At 41.3% G+C, this 18,951-nt stretch overlaps 1 protein-coding gene across 9 annotated transcripts in view; it reads left to right on the top strand.

Annotated features, from left to right (window-relative positions):
- Window positions 1-18,951, top strand: part of LOC118215438 (AP-3 complex subunit beta-2) — a 57,426-nt gene that overhangs the window by 13,099 nt on the left and 25,376 nt on the right. For all 9 annotated transcript variants that reach the window (XM_035396245.1, XM_035396244.1, XM_035396247.1 and 6 more), the window contains 4 exons: window positions 13,415-13,490; window positions 15,792-15,866; window positions 16,738-16,833; window positions 18,492-18,652. In XM_035396245.1, the coding sequence (XP_035252136.1) occupies window positions 13,415-13,490; window positions 15,792-15,866; window positions 16,738-16,833; window positions 18,492-18,652 (408 nt within the window). The remainder of the gene's footprint in view (window positions 1-13,414; window positions 13,491-15,791; window positions 15,867-16,737; window positions 16,834-18,491; window positions 18,653-18,951) is intronic.

The following is an 18,951-nucleotide window of genomic DNA, read 5'->3' as shown; positions in this document are numbered from 1 at the left end:
GCTGACAAGACACCATTGGATCACTGACACTTTAACCCTGTATAACTGACGCACACTACACCACTGTATCGCGGACACTACGTCTCTGTGTTACAAACACACCTTTTCTATTCGCTATTCGTTTGCCTGCTATCTCTGATCCATGAGGGGCACTCTGTAATGCTGTAAAGCCATTCCTTAAACAATATTGACAGTTAAACCTTGTACTGACAAATATCGGCACTGTTGTTTGTTATAAAGCGTGAGACCTCCATGAGGCACTGAAATAGAAGTCGTGTGTGGAGTTTGCTCAAGACTCTACAGGTGTCCACCATGTTCATTAGAAGCATGAGATGATATCCTCTGTGTTTTGGCTTAGTAACGTCAACATACACCTTTGATGCATTTTCAATGTGCACGTTTTAAGAGGTCAGTCTTTGTAAGGTTACATTTGAGGTTAGGTTATGAGGTTATGGATTGTCTAATTGTTTTGTGGTTTATGATTTTTCATATTTTAGATTTTACTGTTAGGTTGTAAACCAAATATATTGTAACTGCGTCTTTCTGTTTCCGTAACAATGTGAAGAAAGTGTTTTCCCCCTTGTATTTCCTGTTTTATGCTGCTTCTTTGCATTCAAATCTTATATTGGCAGGAGTCAAAATAGCAAAGTTGACAAGCTAAGTTTGTAATAATTTGCATGATTTCATATTTATAACAATACTGAAACATGCCTTGGGCTAACTTATCCCTAAAGCACTAAGTAATAAAGAGATCAGTTAGATTAGCTGATATTTCCTTATCCTGAATTGTATAGCCTATATTAAGGATCTCAGCTTAAGGGAGCACATGACTGAGAGGTAATTACACAGCAAGTTTAATATCACACAAAATATCAAACAAGAACTTCCTTCATATTCCCCACTTCTTGCTATTCAAAGGAGCAGGTGCAGGGGAGCCACATTCACAGAGAGGCAAGGAGAATTGTGGAATATTGAAGGAGTGGAATAAAGATTTAAACATGTAACCGATGCCTCCCCACATCAGCAGTACCTGCCACTAACACAACAGCAACAGCAGCTTTTCTGAAATAAAATGCATCATGTGAACATTAACTGTTTATCATTTCACTGATGTGACTAAATATTTGTTGTTGCTATAAATACTTTGAACGGTGCATGTTTTAATGGATTTTGAGCTGGTAAAGATTTCACGCTATAACAGCAAGAGAAAAGGGGTTCTCTGTTCTTGCAGTTCTTCGATAGTGTGGAAAATCAAGTGTGTTGAATATGCATTACCACAGACTTAAATGCCAGGGAATGTTTGGTGCCACCATTTAACTCCAGGACAGTCATCCAATTGTGTTCAAACCTAGGGATTTCAGGCACACGCAGTCTGCGCAGAGTTGAAATTATTTGGAGAAGGTTCCGTATCGCTGAACATTTAGCATTAGGTCCGTGTGACCACACTGTGACTATACAAGGAATGTATGACTTCACACCATGATTTGGGAGGCCATGGTGTTATTTCCTGGGCTTTTATTTATTCATGGTTCTCAATATGTGGACTAAGAGCTGTGTTAGGCACACTAAAACTGGACGATAACAAAAACAAGCGATATTGATATTGGGTTCCCTCTTGCGTAAAAGCAATAAACCTCCAGAAAACTCCTATCAGGAATGAGGTTTGTGGCTGCATATTAGTGAGTGATTTTGAAATTGGAAATTTGTGTAGGCCTGAATCACACAACTGACTTTACACGGCTGCTCATGGTCACACATGAGTCAGGAGATCCTGCGTGCTTTGAGTGTGTAGCAGACCTGAACAGTCATTGATCTGATGGCTACATGCCAGTCACTGCTTGTTGTAGCTCTGGACTGACTGTACCTCTGTTCAAGATCGAGATCTGTTTCCTGTTTGTAAAGGGATGGCATCATCAAAAGATGTGATTATGTTCCTTTGTCGGAAACCTGTGGCGTGTTTGGGGCCAAAGTTTGCATTCAGCTGTGTGCTCTTCTTGATTATATAATTCCCTACTGTTCAGTCAATTGTAACGAGGTCTGTTAACCTTTAAGCTTAATCAGTGTTTCGAATTAGAATGTATGCATCAACAAAATTACATCTGCCATCCTCTATGTCGACAACACGTTATCAGCCTCCTGGTTTACTGGCAACAGTTCCTCCTAATTACTGCATGCATCGGTTCTATATAAGAATGCTTTTTCAGTTGGACTACAGATAACTAGAGTATATGCAAATATACATGTATACATTACAGGATGGCCACAATATACTCCTAATGAAATATCAAATTTTCAAGATGTTTTCAGTGTCAACATATAAGACAGTTTTGCCTGTTTTCTTATCAACTTTGTCCTGGCTCACATACTGTAAATAAGCAGATTTTCCTTTACCCAGCTCTTACCACATTTCACATGAATCAGATCTGTGCTCAGAATGATATGTCAATCCATTCATAAGTTAACTATTAGCCAGTTTTCATCCCCGATCTCCCAATGTGGAATTCACAGTCATACAGTAGTTGTAGATGCAATTGACTGTCCTTCACCAAAATTTGGGAAAGTATGGATAAAGCGCATGGTCTCCTACAAATTGTCTCCCCAAAAATGTACACTAGCAGCTGCTACTTTTTACTTAGTAGTCCACCTCACAGCCTTTGAACAGCGCTATGTTGGCTAAAGTGATACTTGTTGCACTGTACGATTTACCACTGTGCAATGCCAAGGCAGGCAGAACACATACAGGTAGCCAGCTTCAAGATTGTTGGGGACAAGATTCATGCCACCATTTCAGGATATGGCTACAATTTATGTATTGTATGTTGCCACTATATAAGCAATGGATTGAATAAATCCACTCTCTCCAAAGCCTCCTGCTTCTCTTCAGTTTTAGTTTTTTGTCCTTCATAGCCATCGCTTGGCTTCTTTATCATCACTCTGCCAGGAACAGCAGAGCAGAAGCAGCTGCAGGAACATCATAGTGCTCAACTGCCATTTTGGCAGTTCTGTCTGTAACTCAGTGAAGTTAAAAAAAAATGGTTATTATCATTTGTAAGAACGAGACATACTCAGAGATCTTGATGTACAATTTTGGTGAGAGCACACCAAAATTCAACTGCATCATTTCAGAGCAGAAGAAGACTTGGCTTTTGGCTGTTTACTGGACTGAAAACCAAACTGTAAACCAGTTATTATGGTTAAGCTGTGGTGTGTGTGATTTGAACATGTCCAGAGAAGCACATTTGCCCAGCTATCAGATCGGCCGGGTTGCCCATTAGAGGTAGATCCTTAGTGCCTTTTTATCCTAGTGGTTGCAGTTTTATTTTATCTAGGACAATCATTCAACCATGCCAAGAGTAAAAAAATCCATGGTATAAGCAGACACTGATACCGGCTATTAATATTAACATGCATAGTGAGGACCAATGTACTGGTGTAATTATTCATGCCTAACGCTAAAACCAGCTTACATTAGTCATTGGTGATTTCATCTGAAATCTCACTCGAAGTACATAAAGCATCTGGTTGTATAATTATTTTCCCTCTCAGCATGCATTTACAGTATGTGTGCTGTGGTTGGTGTAGGTGGTTAACTGACCTAAGATGTTTGATTCTTTGACTTTATGACTTATTTGAATTCTAGTACTATTTTTATAATAGCATCAAAACGTTTTACATGTCTGAACAGGAGTTGACTGTGTTTAACACATCTATTTTTGTTTTATATTGAATTTATAAAACAAATCAAATACAAAAATGATATATCTGAACATTATTGTTGTTGTTATTGTGTTAATAGATGCCCCTATCTGTGGACTTTCAGTTGTACATGATCAAGCCAAATAAATTTAGCCTGTATGTAGGTAGTTGCTCATGAGTGCAGGAAAAAAGTATGCATTATTGCTGTAGATTGATCAGATTATATTTTTGGAATTAAATACTGCATGAATTGAAACTAAATGAAAGAGAAGGGTAAATATAGAGGTTGCGTTTGAGGCCGTGTCTTTGTGAAAATATCAGCCTCTTGTCAACTGTACTGTGGTCAGGGACACAAATTGATTCCCTTTCAGAGAATGAGATCGGGGGTAGAGATTGTTCTAAGATGGAAAACTAGGTTGGGTTCCTTCTCTCTGTGTCCCCTGTCTGAAGTTAAGGGCAGCACTGCCAAACCAGTCATTACGATAAGATCTTTTCCTTTCAGAGAAAGGCCTCCTGGCTCTTGTGCAGGCCCCATTCCAATCACGACCGAGGGCTCTCTCACCGTAAAACACGTTGAGAGGCTATGGGGGGGTTTTTTTCGTGGCAGGGGTTTCGATATTTATCGCCCCCGCCGCTTTAAAGGCAGAGTCCTGATTGTTTCTCCGTCATGACACCGGCGAGACACCCAGCTTCGGGAGGACAGGAGATGGGATCGCTGATGCGTAGGAGCGAAGGGAAGGCACCCGCCCCCCAGGGCTCGAACCGCTGCAGCAGAACACCGCCCCCACAGACCGACTGTTTCAGAATGCTCCTTAAAGCCGTTGCTTTAATAAGGCCTCTGCTCTTATTGTGCCACATGTGATTCCCACTGTCCGTGAATATGTGACACTAAACACCTCTGCTTATGTGGGACGTTCATATTGTGACTTGAGGTTTATGACTGCTACTGTGATGAGCAGACCATGAAACTGATGTCCCCCCCCTTACTCAATTACTCAGTCAGTCATTCAGTCCATCTCACATTCTCTCAATTATTGAGTGAGCAATTCCCCTGGCAGTGAACAGCAATAACCGTATTTCAGCTCTTAGAGAAAAAACCAGGGAAAGAGTGGAATATCGTGCTGTAGAGAAAATAAGCCGCAAAACAGTGATATATTTGTGTTCAAAATCGGGATACAATACATACATACAGTGTTTTAAACAGAACACAAAATGCAGGTAATATTCTGCGCGTGTGACATGACTGTGTCAGGCTCTTCATGTACTCGAAACTGTGGCACACACTACACTGCTGTACATTGGCTATAGATGCCTGAGCCTCATTCACTGCACACTCTGACTCTCCATGCTAAAGCTAAAGCAGCAGCAGTGGTTTAAGGCTGCTGGGGAGAGGAGCCACACTCATTTCATTTTATTGCATTCTTTGTTGCCTTGGAAACCAGCCGTGCAACTTGGAATCATTTTGCGAGATATGATAGCCAGTTAATAATTTCTGCCATGATGTAGTGTCAGTCTCATGGGGTTTTTTTAATTAGCATATTCTTCTGTTTCCGTGTCCTTTTGAACGGTTTACAGTGAATTCATTTGTGATGCATCCCTTGGGTTACAGTGGCTTGGGGGAGGGGATGATAAGAAGGTGTGGTGGAGCTCTTCCACTGCACAATAAGCAGGCTCTAAGTGTTCTAAATGGTGAGAGGTTTTTTCCTCTCACAGTTGAGAATACTGGGTTCCCATATAGTGTTCTTGTTAATGTGTCTCTTGCTACTGGGGCCACTGATGATCTGCTCCCTTGGAGGGTGATGATGTCACAGCCCCTTCAGAATGAACCTTGAAAAGCAGTCTCCAGGGAGACGGGTGACACCTCCCTCCAGACGTCTACCATTTTCATATATTTTTTCCTTGTTAAAATGTGGCCCGCAGAGAATGATGAAACCTGCCGAATGGTGCACATGTTGAAATGAAGGCATGGAGAAAACTGGTAATGCAGCTTGAAATATTTCATCATGAAACAAAATGGCATGCGATAGACATTCATTATGTGCTCTCCGCACGTTAGACAGTGTGGGGTGTTTCTCTGCCGCCATTTTCATCATTATCCACTCTATCCCTCAGGTCACTGTGACAGAAGAGGCTGGTCCATTTCTGCATGTCAGACATGCTCTCTGATCTCCAAGCTCAAACCTGTCATCACAATTCACTTCCATTCATGTGTCTGGAGCTAGTCATTTTCGAGCTCACCCACCTTACACCTAATTAGTGACTAGGTACAGCCTCCCTTACTCTCTCTGGATCTGACCTGCACTGTCTCATTTGAAGTATCTGCTCCTTAATGTGGAAAGCAGAAACACCCCTTTCAATTCCACATGACCTCAGGTGTGATTTGAACAGGAAGTACTATATGCACCATCCCTTCTGGAGCGCCCCAACTCTTATTTGGAACACGGACGTTTTATTACTCTGAAAATTATTTACAGTACAGAGAAGACAGAAATGCACACCGTGTTACAAACAAAGAAGATGGATCTGTGGACTGTGAGGCTGTTTATAATGGATTAGTTCTTTTGTTCTGCCTGTACCAGAAAGGCTTTGAGCATCACTATAAATTTCAATGAAATATTTGTCCCATTTTGTTCTTCATCTTCACCAGGATTGATTGGATGTGCTTATATTTCACTTGAACTTTTAGAATTTGATATCTAAATAGATGTCACATTTGACTTGTGAAAGGGCTTGTAAGTCTCTTATAAATGCTAACATGTGAATAAGAGAAAGCTATTTAAACAAATGGGGAATAAATATTAATTGAAAAATGCACACCTCCAGTAAAATTATTCAGAGTCATTTCACCTTAGTCACTTTGCACTTTTAAAATATAGGCAAGGAAAATTATTGTAGAACAGAATAAAGATGCCGCCCCACCTTGCAACTTTCTCTGTTGAGAGAATGGGAAATGCAACTGTGCTGTATTGGTTACTGTGGAAACCCAGAGAGCGAGACTTAACCCTGGTTCAGGTGAAACACAATTGTTAAATAGCCTCAGAGTCATGATGTAGCCTTTCAGCATAGCTGTTTACCAGCACTGATTATCTGAAAATGGCTATTCCCTTTGTTCTTTTTTCACTGACAGCTCTCTCAGCACCTGCCGCTACTCACGATTAGTGCAATTTGCGCACAGCCATCTAGTATTTCTGCTTCTGCCTTTGTGTTGGAGTGCTGGTGCATGGAGCCCCTGGTGTTCTGGGGCAGTGGTTTGACTCCAAACCGCTGATCGCATTCCCCAGCCATCCCTGAGCATGCTCACCAGGTGAACTGAGTTCCTGTGGCAGTGCTGATTTGGACCCAATGTTCTGAACCTCGTGGCACTTCTGCATGAGAAGGTGGCCTTCAGACAGATTGTCCATGGTCACAGGGCACACCATTATGTCTGGCGCTCACAGTCACATGGTCTCCCCAGGCTCCCCAGCCTGTGACAGAAGGCCTCGCTCGGGGGCGGAGCATGTGTGCTGCTGCCTGGCTGGGTAAGGAAGCGGAAGAACCGTGTCCTAACACCGTATGTCCAAAAACCCTCGCAGCCTACACTGAAGCTGGGGCCTTTTTAGCCTCTTTTGTTCCTGTATCTCTGCCTTGCCGTTTCCTCTTAAGGGACAGGATGATTACAGTAATCCACAAGAATAGGAGGAAACAGTAGCATAATAAAATACGGTGATTACAATTCGAATGCTGAGTCGAATAGTTTTTGCAGAAAAGCTTGATGTAACATTAGAATAAGAATGAGCAACAGCCTAAATCTCAACACTACTATGATAATGCCACCCGCTGTAGGATGAAAGATAAGCTACAGGTTTATATATAAGATCTAATTTAAAAAATCATTTTAGCACAATTTGACTAGCACATACGAAGCCCATTTCCATGGGTCAGGGGATATCATTTCAGTTTCCCCATCACAGGTACAAATTAAATGAATTTTGAATTGCATCTCAAAGAGCATAATACTGCAATAATGTGTTTTTCCTGCTACATTTAGTTGCCTTGTGCTACGCTCGCTGTTGTTTCAGCTGATGTTTTTTTCCCCATTTTATTGGTTTAAATAGGATGGATTTAGGGGATGGTAGAGAAATTGGCTTTGGTAAATGATTAATATGTGTTAAATGTATATCTGAATTAATAAGTTGTCTGTAGACATATGTTGTGATCTTTTTATTAACAGGCTGTCCACCTGTATATATTCAAGAGTCAAAGCCCTTTCCAGTATACTTTCCTGAATGCTTACATAGTTGTGGGTTTTATCCATTTGAACCAAAGAAAGCTGTATTAAATCAGATATAAATTAGATAATAGACACTGGCTCACAGACAAATGTGTTGGAGGAGAGCATAGGCTGCAGCTGCAGTTCTCCTGCGCAGATGCTGTAGGGTGTAGAGTGCATAGGCTGCAGCTGCAGTTCTCCTGCGCTGATGCTGTAGGGTGTAGAGTGCATAGGCTGCAGCTGCAGTTCTCCTGCGCTGATGCTGTAGGGTGTAGAGTGCATAGGCTGCAGCTGCAGTTCTCCTGCGCAGATGCTGTAGGGTGTAGAGTGCATAGGCTGCAGCTGCAGTTCTCCTGCGCTGATGCTGTAGGGTGTAGAGTGCATAGGCTGCAGCTGCAGTTCTCCTGCGCAGGTATTGGTGGTACAACTGTGGTTTGAGAGGCACAAATGTCAATTCCAACAAAAATGGGGGGAAGTTTATCATTTTTTTGCAGTCAGAAAAACCATGATATTTTGACCCATTTTTGAAATTTTAATAAGAGTAAGTAGGCAAAATTCTGTCCTGCACTGATTATGTGTGGTAGTGCATATCTCATATGCAGTATTCTGCTGTATTCATAATTTTTTTTTAGGGTTCACTACATTTTGGTTGGAGGAGATATTTCCGTCTGAGAGAACTCATGCACTTGTGTTTGAAATATTTTCCATTTTAGGCATTTGCAAACATTTACATAGTTTCTTATTACAGGCTAGCATTATCATTTGCTACAGATGAGTGAACTGGCTCTGTACTAAGTATGAGGACAGGATGCAAAGCTTATCTTTGACGATGCTGGGTTGCAGAGCACCCTGATCCAGGCAGGTGGAGTCAGGCCTCTTCTCTCTGTTACTTCCAGTGGCCGAATCCATTGTTGGCTTAATGGCATATTTAATGCTTTGCATGGGTCGTCCACAGCGATCTGATTTATAGATTATGGATCGCAGACCAATCCAACTTGAGCGCTCCATAGATGAATCACATGGGACCTGTGTTCTGGGTTCTGTAGTGGGGAGGCTGAGAGAGCAAGCAGCCGTATTAAATCATCTGCACTGTATGTGTGCTAAAGGGAGCAAGGCACGGAGGGACCGCACTGCATCGAATATACAATGCCCTAAACCACCCCGCCCCCACCTACATGCATGTCCTTTTTAGGTCTCGTTTGTGCGTCTGTATTACCATACAATACAATAAAATAAGCTCTTATATAGCGCTCTTCATGCGTACATCCCAGGGCGCTTTACAATAAAAAATAAATAATTAATAAATAAATAAATAAATAAATAAATAAATAAATAAATAACCTAAGAAGTATTATTAGGTACGGATGACTACTGATCATTTTCATGGCACCACACCCACATGCAGTCCAAAGCACTGAACAGGTCTACTGGCAGAGGAGGCAAAAAGAATCTAAATCCATATTCACTTATTAAACATCTCTATCCACCTTCAATGAGCATCCAATGGTGGGGCTAACAGAGGGTCGGTCCTGCTGCCCCACAATTTGTCTGAGTCTTCATTTTTAAAAAATGTGCCTCAGCACTGTAGACATATGTACTTTGATGAGGTGTGTGTTTAGCATTGGAATATCATTGTATATTTGTTGAACACTCTTTTGATCACACTATGCTAGGTGAGAATTTAACTGCTGCCTTAGTTTGCACAAAATGCAACGCTTGGGGAATATTTTAAGAGTTTGAAGTATTTGGGAGTCATATTTACAGATCATTACTCTGAAGGCAAGCTGTAATGGCCGTGCTGTATTTGTGAGAACGTGGAGCAGCTGAAGAGCTCGCTGAGCGTGAGTCACCCGGCACCCAGCAGCTTCCTGTTGACGTCCTCTTCAGAGCGTGAGAAAAACAATGCAGAACATTACTGAATGTCTTATTCACATGATAACACAACAGAATCAGCTTACGGACTCTAACGTTCTCTGCACAGGTGATCTTAGAATTTAGAACTTAGAAATTAGAACTGATAGCAGGACATCATCGTTTTCATCGTTAGCCACAGAATTGTTTTTTTTTAAATACAAGAATGGCCGTTGTAAAATCTGTGGCTTTGACTATAAAAGTTTGCCACAAAGCAAAAAGATTTGTCATTGCCTCAGAGCTATCAACTACCCAGTGAAATTGTCTGCCTTTCTTTATAGCTTGAATTAGTCTTGGGCTATTTGTGCCACTGCTCTCCCACTGCCGTCACTATTAGTCTGCGTCAAAAACGCCATCTCACCACAAGCTCAGCACAAGCAGAGCCTGAGAGAGTTAGGGCTGAACCAGGAACGGGCCCATAAATCCTGGGCATGACGGGCGGTTCTTCACCCCGCATCAGACTGGAGGTGGTGCTGTCCTCAGGCCGGAATGATGTGCAAATCTGTTACTGTTTATTTCTGTCCTACTGAAAAGACCATCTCGCCTAATGGCTCCACGTTGTTGTTGATCAGTGGCTCAGTGGCTCGCTTAAGTAGAGAAACTGCTTTTCTGAAACATGCAGTTGTTTCCATGGCAGCCCTTTCAGTATTTGAACCTTATAGATGTTTGTTGTTAGAATGTGTTGTAGGCCTATATCACTCACGAACCCCTCGCCTGGCTGAAATAATCGCTTTTGGAATCCTCTCACGAGAGAGGCTGTGGTTGTGTACTGGCAAGGAGTCTTGTTTGAATGTGTGCCACACAAACATGGTTTTCCAGTATTCCATGCTTGTGTTAGTATCACTCCTACTATCAGTAGCGCACTCCTACTGAAGTACATGCCATGTTTAATCATCAGGAATATTATAGCAATATGTTTAGATGGGTAAGAATGGATTTGTCCACTATGCATGTTTTTGCCTTCTTGTACACATGAATACCCAAGTCATGATATAGATTGGTCGGCATTTGTTTATTTCCTGTTTTATTTTTACAAACGCAGTACTCTAATACAAAACCAAACATAAACCCTCCATCAGGAGAGAAGGAATGGAAAGTAGAGTGAACTGGACATTTGTCTTGTGTCAATATCAATCCAGCTATAAATGTTTGTGCTCCTCCAGTATGGTTAAAACACCTTTGTTATTTCGTGCTACTTTGTGTTTGGATCTTAGGGACATGCACAAAGCTGAAAAGCTGTTGAAGGCTTGTATCTGCTGTGTGTTAAAATTAAAGTGCAAACTACATCCAGCAAAGGCCCAGAGAGGCCTTGAAGTGGGCTACTTTGTTCAGGAACACTTAAAGCAGATCACCAGGGACCTCAGTTTTCAAGGGAATCACAGACATAATTTTGATACTATACAAGCAAATTTGACATTGACAGCCATGTTTTGTTTGTGTATACCTTCAACAGCCTATTAATTAGACATGCTTCCCCACTGTCCTGCCAGACAGTCCCAGGGCTGCTGTTCATTTGAAACAACATTCAAGGAGAGCCAGCTAAAGTGTTCAGTACTGGAAGTCGTGTTGATCACAGACCTCAGTGAAGTAATGTGGCAGGCTGAAGTGGATGTAGTCAAGGCCAATTTATGGCAGTTCACTCTGAACTGAACCAGCTTTGGCACTCCGGTGCCGTCGCTGCAAGACCTCCCGCTCCAGGGGCCTCTGGTCTAAGTCAGCCAAGCGTGTGTTGTCTGGGCACAGTGGAACTCTGGGTAACGGTAAACTCAACAATCTACGACGGAACATTAAACTTAACAATCTGCAATGGAACATTAAACTTAACAATCTGCAATGCAATGTGGAGTGAAAACGGGCTGGGGCCAAAATGCACAAAACAGACAAAGGTGATGTTAATACATACTAAGAAGCAGAGCACAGTACATGCTTAAATACAGGCAAATACGGGCATACCTTTCACTTGCATGCACTGTATTATCTGTACATACGCATATATGTAAAAACCTTGCACATTTTCAATGAGATACTATATATTGCTCTATTGTGAATGTGTAAATTGTTCTGCAGCTTCAGACACACAATTCTCAGCAGAACAATGTTTTGGGAAACAGGAGTGTTGTCTTTAAATCAAGTTGTACACATTCTGATCATACATCTATTTGCGTAATGAACTGGTGGCCCTGCCATAGTTAGTCAGTCTGGTTATTATTGCTCATACTTTGAATATGACACAATATTGCAGTATTAGCAGCTTTTTGTAGCTTCATTATATTTTCTGTGAAGTGCTTGGAATGTCACCCAGCGTTTAAACATGCTCAGTTACGTTTGGTAGCTGCTTCCTGGATCATTACCCATATGGCAGTGAATGAGCATGACAGCGATAATGGGTCCAGCTGTGTGATAGACCGAAAACATCAACTCATTCAGTCACATGAAAGAAGGCCTAGTTGAAATGTGTCTTCAAGGCGTTACCTTAAGGTTTTCAGTCACCCGAATTCCTCTGCTAAATGTGTTCCACTTAGTGGTTTCAGTATGGGATATGGACCAATGTCTACGTAATGGCAACTACAACTGTCTGCACACCAGTCCTGGAAAAGAGACGGTCATCTTGACTTACGAACACACGCTAGACTGCAAGTAAAACCACAGAACAGCGTAAATCACACCCAAGGACCCAGATGTGTAGGACCGTTACAGCTGATTGGCTCTTCTAAAAGGCTGTGAAACATATGACCGTTAACTGTACAGAATGGATCTGAGCATTGCAGAGCTGGTATGCAAGTTTTAATTGTATCCTGGGTAGACAGGCAACAGGAATGTATTCATCACATCACTGGGGAAGTGATAGGAGAGGAATACCCTCGATGCTCTGGGTGAAAAACAGAGACGAGGGAAGGCCGGACGATGTTTGTGCTGCACTGTAGTAAGAAGGGCTAAAGGAAGCTGCTTTGCAGTGTAATAATAAGGACCATGAATGGGTTTTCCCTCATTTCCCTGGAAATATGTGCTGTGGTGGAGTTGGTGGAGGCATTATTGCACCCTGGACAGGACACTAGTCTATCACAGTCTACCCATAATCACTCTCTTTTATTGTTATTGTTATTATGTGTGCCAAGCTGAGAGCCAGCATCCACCATTTTGTAAGATATAACGAGAATAAAGGAAATGCTCAATATCTTTCAGCAGGGTTCTCATGTCTATTTCAGCATTTTGAAAGTATTCATATAAATCGTCTATATGGGCTGGCTGTTAACTGAACCCTGAAGCCCTTAGGGGTCAGAGCACAGAAGAGGTGATGATCACATTAATGTTGCAATTATTGATTCCACCGGATCTGTCAACTGAAGGATTTATGTTGCCCCACAACAGAGCACTGACAGTTTTTTGATATGTGCATTGAAAGAAATTGAATTAACACTTAATCAACCGACTCCTGTAAGAATTGATTTTGCTGCACTAATCTAACTCAGAGTTTACTGTATGTAGATGCCGAGGGGAGTGAGGTTTTTGTGTGGGGGAGGGATGACCTCAGGGTTAAATGTGTCCTTTTTCCCCTAGACATGATGACTTGAAGGAGATGCTGGACAGTAATAAGGACTCCTTGAAGCTGGAGGCCATGAAGAGAATCGTTGCTGTGAGTAATCTCTCGTTTATAGTGCCAGTCAAGACACTGTAATGTATCATGCACATGTGAACTGGTTAAAGTTCACTCAAGGACAAATGTCCAAAACATGGTGCCTGTCAGGCAGGGTGACCTCACTAGGAAGAAATTTGCACTGGCATACTGCAGTCTTGCCAAGGGGCCCAGGCTTTTAGCAATGTGTGCATAATGTGGTATGGAGTGGGGTTTCCAGTTTAGTTCTTCACCCTGTTCACCTTAAGGCATTTCAGTACTCAGTTGATTCTGATTGGTGACACAGCCCCAGCCAATGTGGCACATAGGGTTTCCATCATATCTCGTATGTCATGATCCACTTCCAACTTTTGCATTAGGGTGACTCCAGAACCTTTAACAGCATTATTTATCAGTCTACTGAGGATCAGAACTCACTGGTAACCAGGGTGTTCCATGGTGAGGTTCTCTCACAAATATGATTCAATCAAGTGTAGTATTATGGGATTAATCTTATTTCCTGGAGATGGCTGTAGCCATCACTTACCTGCTACCTTTCAGAACCTCTGGCTTATTTTTATAGGCCGTTCCCTATTTTAGTATTTGAAGTACAAATGCTGTAAAGCGCTGGTTCTTAAATAAAATTTAAAAAATAATATCGACACCCAAATTAGAAATGTATTACCTTTCAAGGACCTGTCAAATAGCATAGCCTAGTGGAACAGACTCATTCCGGGATGCACCTCATACACTCCCATGACCCATTTGGGACCCTGACCCACAGTTTTTGAAACCCTGTCGTACAGGCATCGCCTCTGATGCTGATATAGATTTCTGTGAAGACCATCTTCAGGTATGGTCCTGTTCTGATCCTTCACATACTGGGATGGAGACCATATGGTAAAAAGTATCTTAAAACCATGTCTGGAAATTAATGTTTGCATGTAAATTCCTTGAAAATTAAATTACCATCTCAAACTTTAGGGAACAGAAGTTGTTTTCAATTTTTAAAGATTTGAGGTAACATCAACAGCAATATCATATGCAATATCATTATTGTGTTGTACTCACATCCTCTTGTCGAAATTATTTATACATTGATATACAAATATATGTCAGAAATAATGCCTGAATCTGTAGGTGTTCCATAACAATTGTTATCCCAGCAGGATAAGAACAAATTTATCCAAGAATTAGAATCTGTTTCCTGTTAAGAAAATCACTCTATTTTATGAGGACTGTACATAATTATGCCCGGATGCCAGGGCCCTTCTTACACAAAGAGTTAAATAAAATACATGGTTGGCGTCCTCAGACAGAGGAAGGTTTTCACTCTTGGCCCTGTTTCTTATTTTTCAGAGGGCATGATCTTAAAAACAGGCTTGAGGTGAATTGTTATGCTGTTCGAAGGCTGTTCACTGTTGCTAAGGCTAGAAGGGGTCCGGTGTCCTATCGAATAAGACAGCTGTAAGTGAAGGAGAATGCACAGTCAGGTGTTAAATATTCATTAACAGTGTCAGTTTCCCGTATTGTCGGAGGTTGCGCTGGGGCTGAATTATTTATCACAAAGAGATTTAAAAAAAACACTGTAAACTTGATGATCCATTTCCCGTTTGTTCATGACTGAAGCAGAGTGCAGGAATTAAGAGCCATGCTTACTTTGCTCACCTGTGTGAAACATTGGTATTAATATCCATCTTTACTGTTGCCAGAAAGGATCACAGCTTTATATTAGCAAGGGCCCCACACTCAAATGTTCACTTTCCCCAGTTGTGGGTGGCTTTCATTGTGAAACTGACACAAACCATTAAAATTGATCTGGAGATCTGGAATTCAATCCAACGATCAATCCAAGGCAGCAATATTTTATTTTTCCAATTGTCTTCTGCTCAAGCATATAACAGGTATATGTTGCACATTTTATGTTGTTATGCTGTAAAACTGAAGTGACATCATTTACAAAAATAATTTTCACACTAATATATTTACACTCCAGTGTTTTTTCCACAGTTATAGTTCTGATCCAAAGACTAGTTCAGCAGCATGGTAACAGAATCCAAAGCATGCGCTGATATTCAGCTGTGATATACACTGTGAAGCATGTTTGTGTATTGAATTGTACCATTCCTCACACTAAGCTGTCACTAATAGATTGTGTGTGTGTGTGTGTGTGTGTGTCTGTGTGTGTGTGTGTGTGTGCATGCGTGCATGTGTGTGTGTGCATGCGTGTTTGCTTGCATGTGTGTGTGTGTTTGCGTGTGTGTATTTGTGTGTGTGTGTGCGTGTGCGTGTGTGTGTGTGTTCGCGCACGTGTATTTTCAGATGATTGCCAGGGGAAAGAATGCTTCAGACCTGTTCCCTGCAGTAGTGAAGAATGTGGCCTGTAAGAACATTGAGGTGAGTTCCTGCTCCTCCTGCAACCATCACACAGACACCTTTCCATAAGTAGATTTCTGATAAATGTTTTTTATATGTTGTCAACTTATACAGCTTAATGTTGTAATGAAGTTATTTGGATTAAGTACTTTGCTCATGGGTTCAACAGCAGCACCACCACACAGACTATTTGATTCCATACTGCAACATTTGTAACCCTCTGAATATGCAGCATGGAAAAATACATTTAATTTCAACATGTTTTATTGTAATTACTGCTTTGAACAGGGGGGGGGGGGCTATTCTGGTCCTGGAGGGCCAGTGTCTATGCAATTTTTTGTTTCCACCAATTTCCCTGGCTAAATGAGCTAATTGGCTGTATACACCAGCTCTGGTTCACTTGTAGATTAGATGATCACAGAAAAAAATTTCATATAGGGACACAAGAACAGCCTTAGGCTGTCATTCACACGCTTATAAAGAAATGTACCTAAAATGTCAGATGGCATAAATGTGAGGGTTAATGAAATTATTAAGAACAGAAGTTGGAATGAAATCCACAAACTGATTTGGACCTCGTAGCGCATCTCTGGCTTAGAGTGACTCAGACTAGTGACCTACATTTGCATATAAATTGCTGAGCAAAGCAAATATGACCCCATGAGTTTCCATGTGTTTTGAAATGTTGTCAAAATATCTTATAAAGTACTTGCCATGTTTTTTATGTCCTGTAGGTAGTCTGGGGTATAGGGGAGAATCTACATGATTCCTCTACAGGAATAGTACACAGTGAAATGATCAGTGTTCATTTAGCTCTGAGCAGAATCAAAGAAAGCTTACTGTATCTGAGTTGATTTAGCACAACGTTTTGCTATGTGCCCTCCTCCTGTAGGTGAAGAAGCTGGTGTATGTGTACCTGGTGCGCTATGCGGAGGAGCAGCAGGACCTGGCTCTGCTCTCCATCTCCACCTTCCAACGAGGCCTAAAGGTCAGTCACAAGATGTGTGATCACAATGTGTCTTTCTGCCCCAGTGCCTTCTGTGACATTGCATGCCGTAAGATGTATGAGCCTGATACCATCTGTAACACTATGCACTGTGGGGTGTGTGGATGTCATCCTTTTCCCTTTTCTACAGCCAATGAGGCTGTCAAACCACCTCAGGTACAGGAAATTAGCAGAATTTCCCCACCCCTCTCATGATTGTCAATAGGAGTTGCCTTTCTTGGATTTGTATTTAGCTGTGGAAAGCTGCCTGTGCTATTGAAAATGCACTGGCTGGTCATCAGGCAAAAGGCCAGGAGCAGTACCAGCCTCCTCTCACTGTCTGTGTTCATCCATCTGTTTGGCCTGCTGTCACTACCTACAGTACAAAAGCAGGCTAAGAGACATGTTTGTATTCTCTCTCCCTCTCCCTCCCCCCCCCCCCCCCCCCCCCCCCCCCACTGTCTCCTTCAGCTTGGACTGAGAGGAGATCAATAGTCCATATCAGAAAGAGCATGCTGCCACTGTCATCCCCTCTATTGATAATCCTTTATTTACCATGGACTGAATCTTGTTTGCTGTGTTTTTACTCTTTAACTCCCTAATGCGTCTTTCATCTTTAGGACAATGTTGTTGGCATCATGAAAAATATATATATATTTTTATAAAATTATATTTCCAGAAAGGCAGCATTTGAGGGAAAGAGAACCTCTTTTATTAATACATTAGACTGGACAAGTTTTACTTACATTAATCACAGAGCCATGAAACACTGACAGTGGAAATTTCTGTATTTGCATTTAATTTAAAAAAAAATGGTGAACATGATTTTGTGATGCTAACAATACATTAAATGTTTAAAATGTGATCCGAAATCATGAGTGCAAATTACACTGTATGTTCTGCATTTCTGATGCTTATCATACATAAGACATAATTGTATGCATGTACTGTAAGTATGATTTGCAACACTAATCCCCACTGCAGCTCCCCACTAACAAATTTAATCATCAGTCTGGAAAAACAAGCCAGCATAATAATGAAATCTGTTGTCACTTGGGTAAATGCCAGAACTGCTTTGCTGTGTACTGTCAGTGCAACAGTAGCCTGTACCAGTTGCAGTTAGGATGCTAAATGAAGCATTGGGCCAGCAGGAAGATTCAAGTATTATATATAGCCAGCTTGGTGGATGAAATGGGTCTTTCTGGATCTTTTGTGCGCTACATTCAAGTTGCGCTTGCTCATGAAGACATAGCACTTCAGTAACTGAACGCCATGTTGTCCTGGAACTTAGTAACAGAACACACATTCAAATTTATGATTTGATATGCTGTATTCATGTTCAAGGACATTTCAAATTTGTGCTTGCTGGAACTATTGAAGAAAATATCAATACACAATTTTTGTATTATAAAAAATAAGTAAAAAGAATAATAAAGTGCTATAAAAGTCCAATAAAATATATTGGTAATGTGGAAATAGATTGTTTTTAATCTTTAGTTCAGCTTTGTTTTTCTCTTCATGCAGTACATTTCTAAACCCAGACCAGTAAATCAGTATGAGAGTTTGAAAATATGTAATTTGAGGACTAGTTAGCTCTTTTGGGTGAGGTGGCTGTATAGAGTGGCTCTCGTGTACATATACCATGTTTCTTTCTCTTTTAGGACCCCAACCAGCTGATCCGTGCCAGTGCTTTGCGGGTGCTCTCCAGCATCAGGGTCACCATTATTGTGCCCATCATGATGTTGGCCATCAAAGAGGCGGCATCTGACATGTCCCCCTACGTGCGCAAGACCGCTGCTCACGCCATACCCAAGCTCTACAGGCGAGCACTGCCATCAATTTCAGTCTCTTTCCCAATGAGCAATTTCACTCTTTAGATGTTTCCGAAAAAATGCTTTCTCACCGTCTTTCTACTCTCAGCTCTTTGCCCAAAGTAATTATGAGGTTTTTCACTATTGTGCTCATAAAATTTGTCCTTGAAAATCAGAAATTAAAGCATCTTAAAACACCAGTCATGGAGTCATGAGACGTTATGGAAAAGATTAATTATTTAAAGCCTATACATAAATGTTATTTAAATTGCATGATATAATATTGATTGAAAAGTGCAGGATTGGGATT

The sequence above is a fragment of the Anguilla anguilla genome, chromosome 16, assembly GCF_013347855.1.
Source record: "Anguilla anguilla isolate fAngAng1 chromosome 16, fAngAng1.pri, whole genome shotgun sequence".
Classification (NCBI taxonomy): domain Eukaryota; kingdom Metazoa; phylum Chordata; class Actinopteri; order Anguilliformes; family Anguillidae; genus Anguilla; species Anguilla anguilla.
The sequence above is the reverse complement of the archived record's forward strand: the minus strand, read 5'-3'. Positions and strand labels throughout refer to the sequence as shown.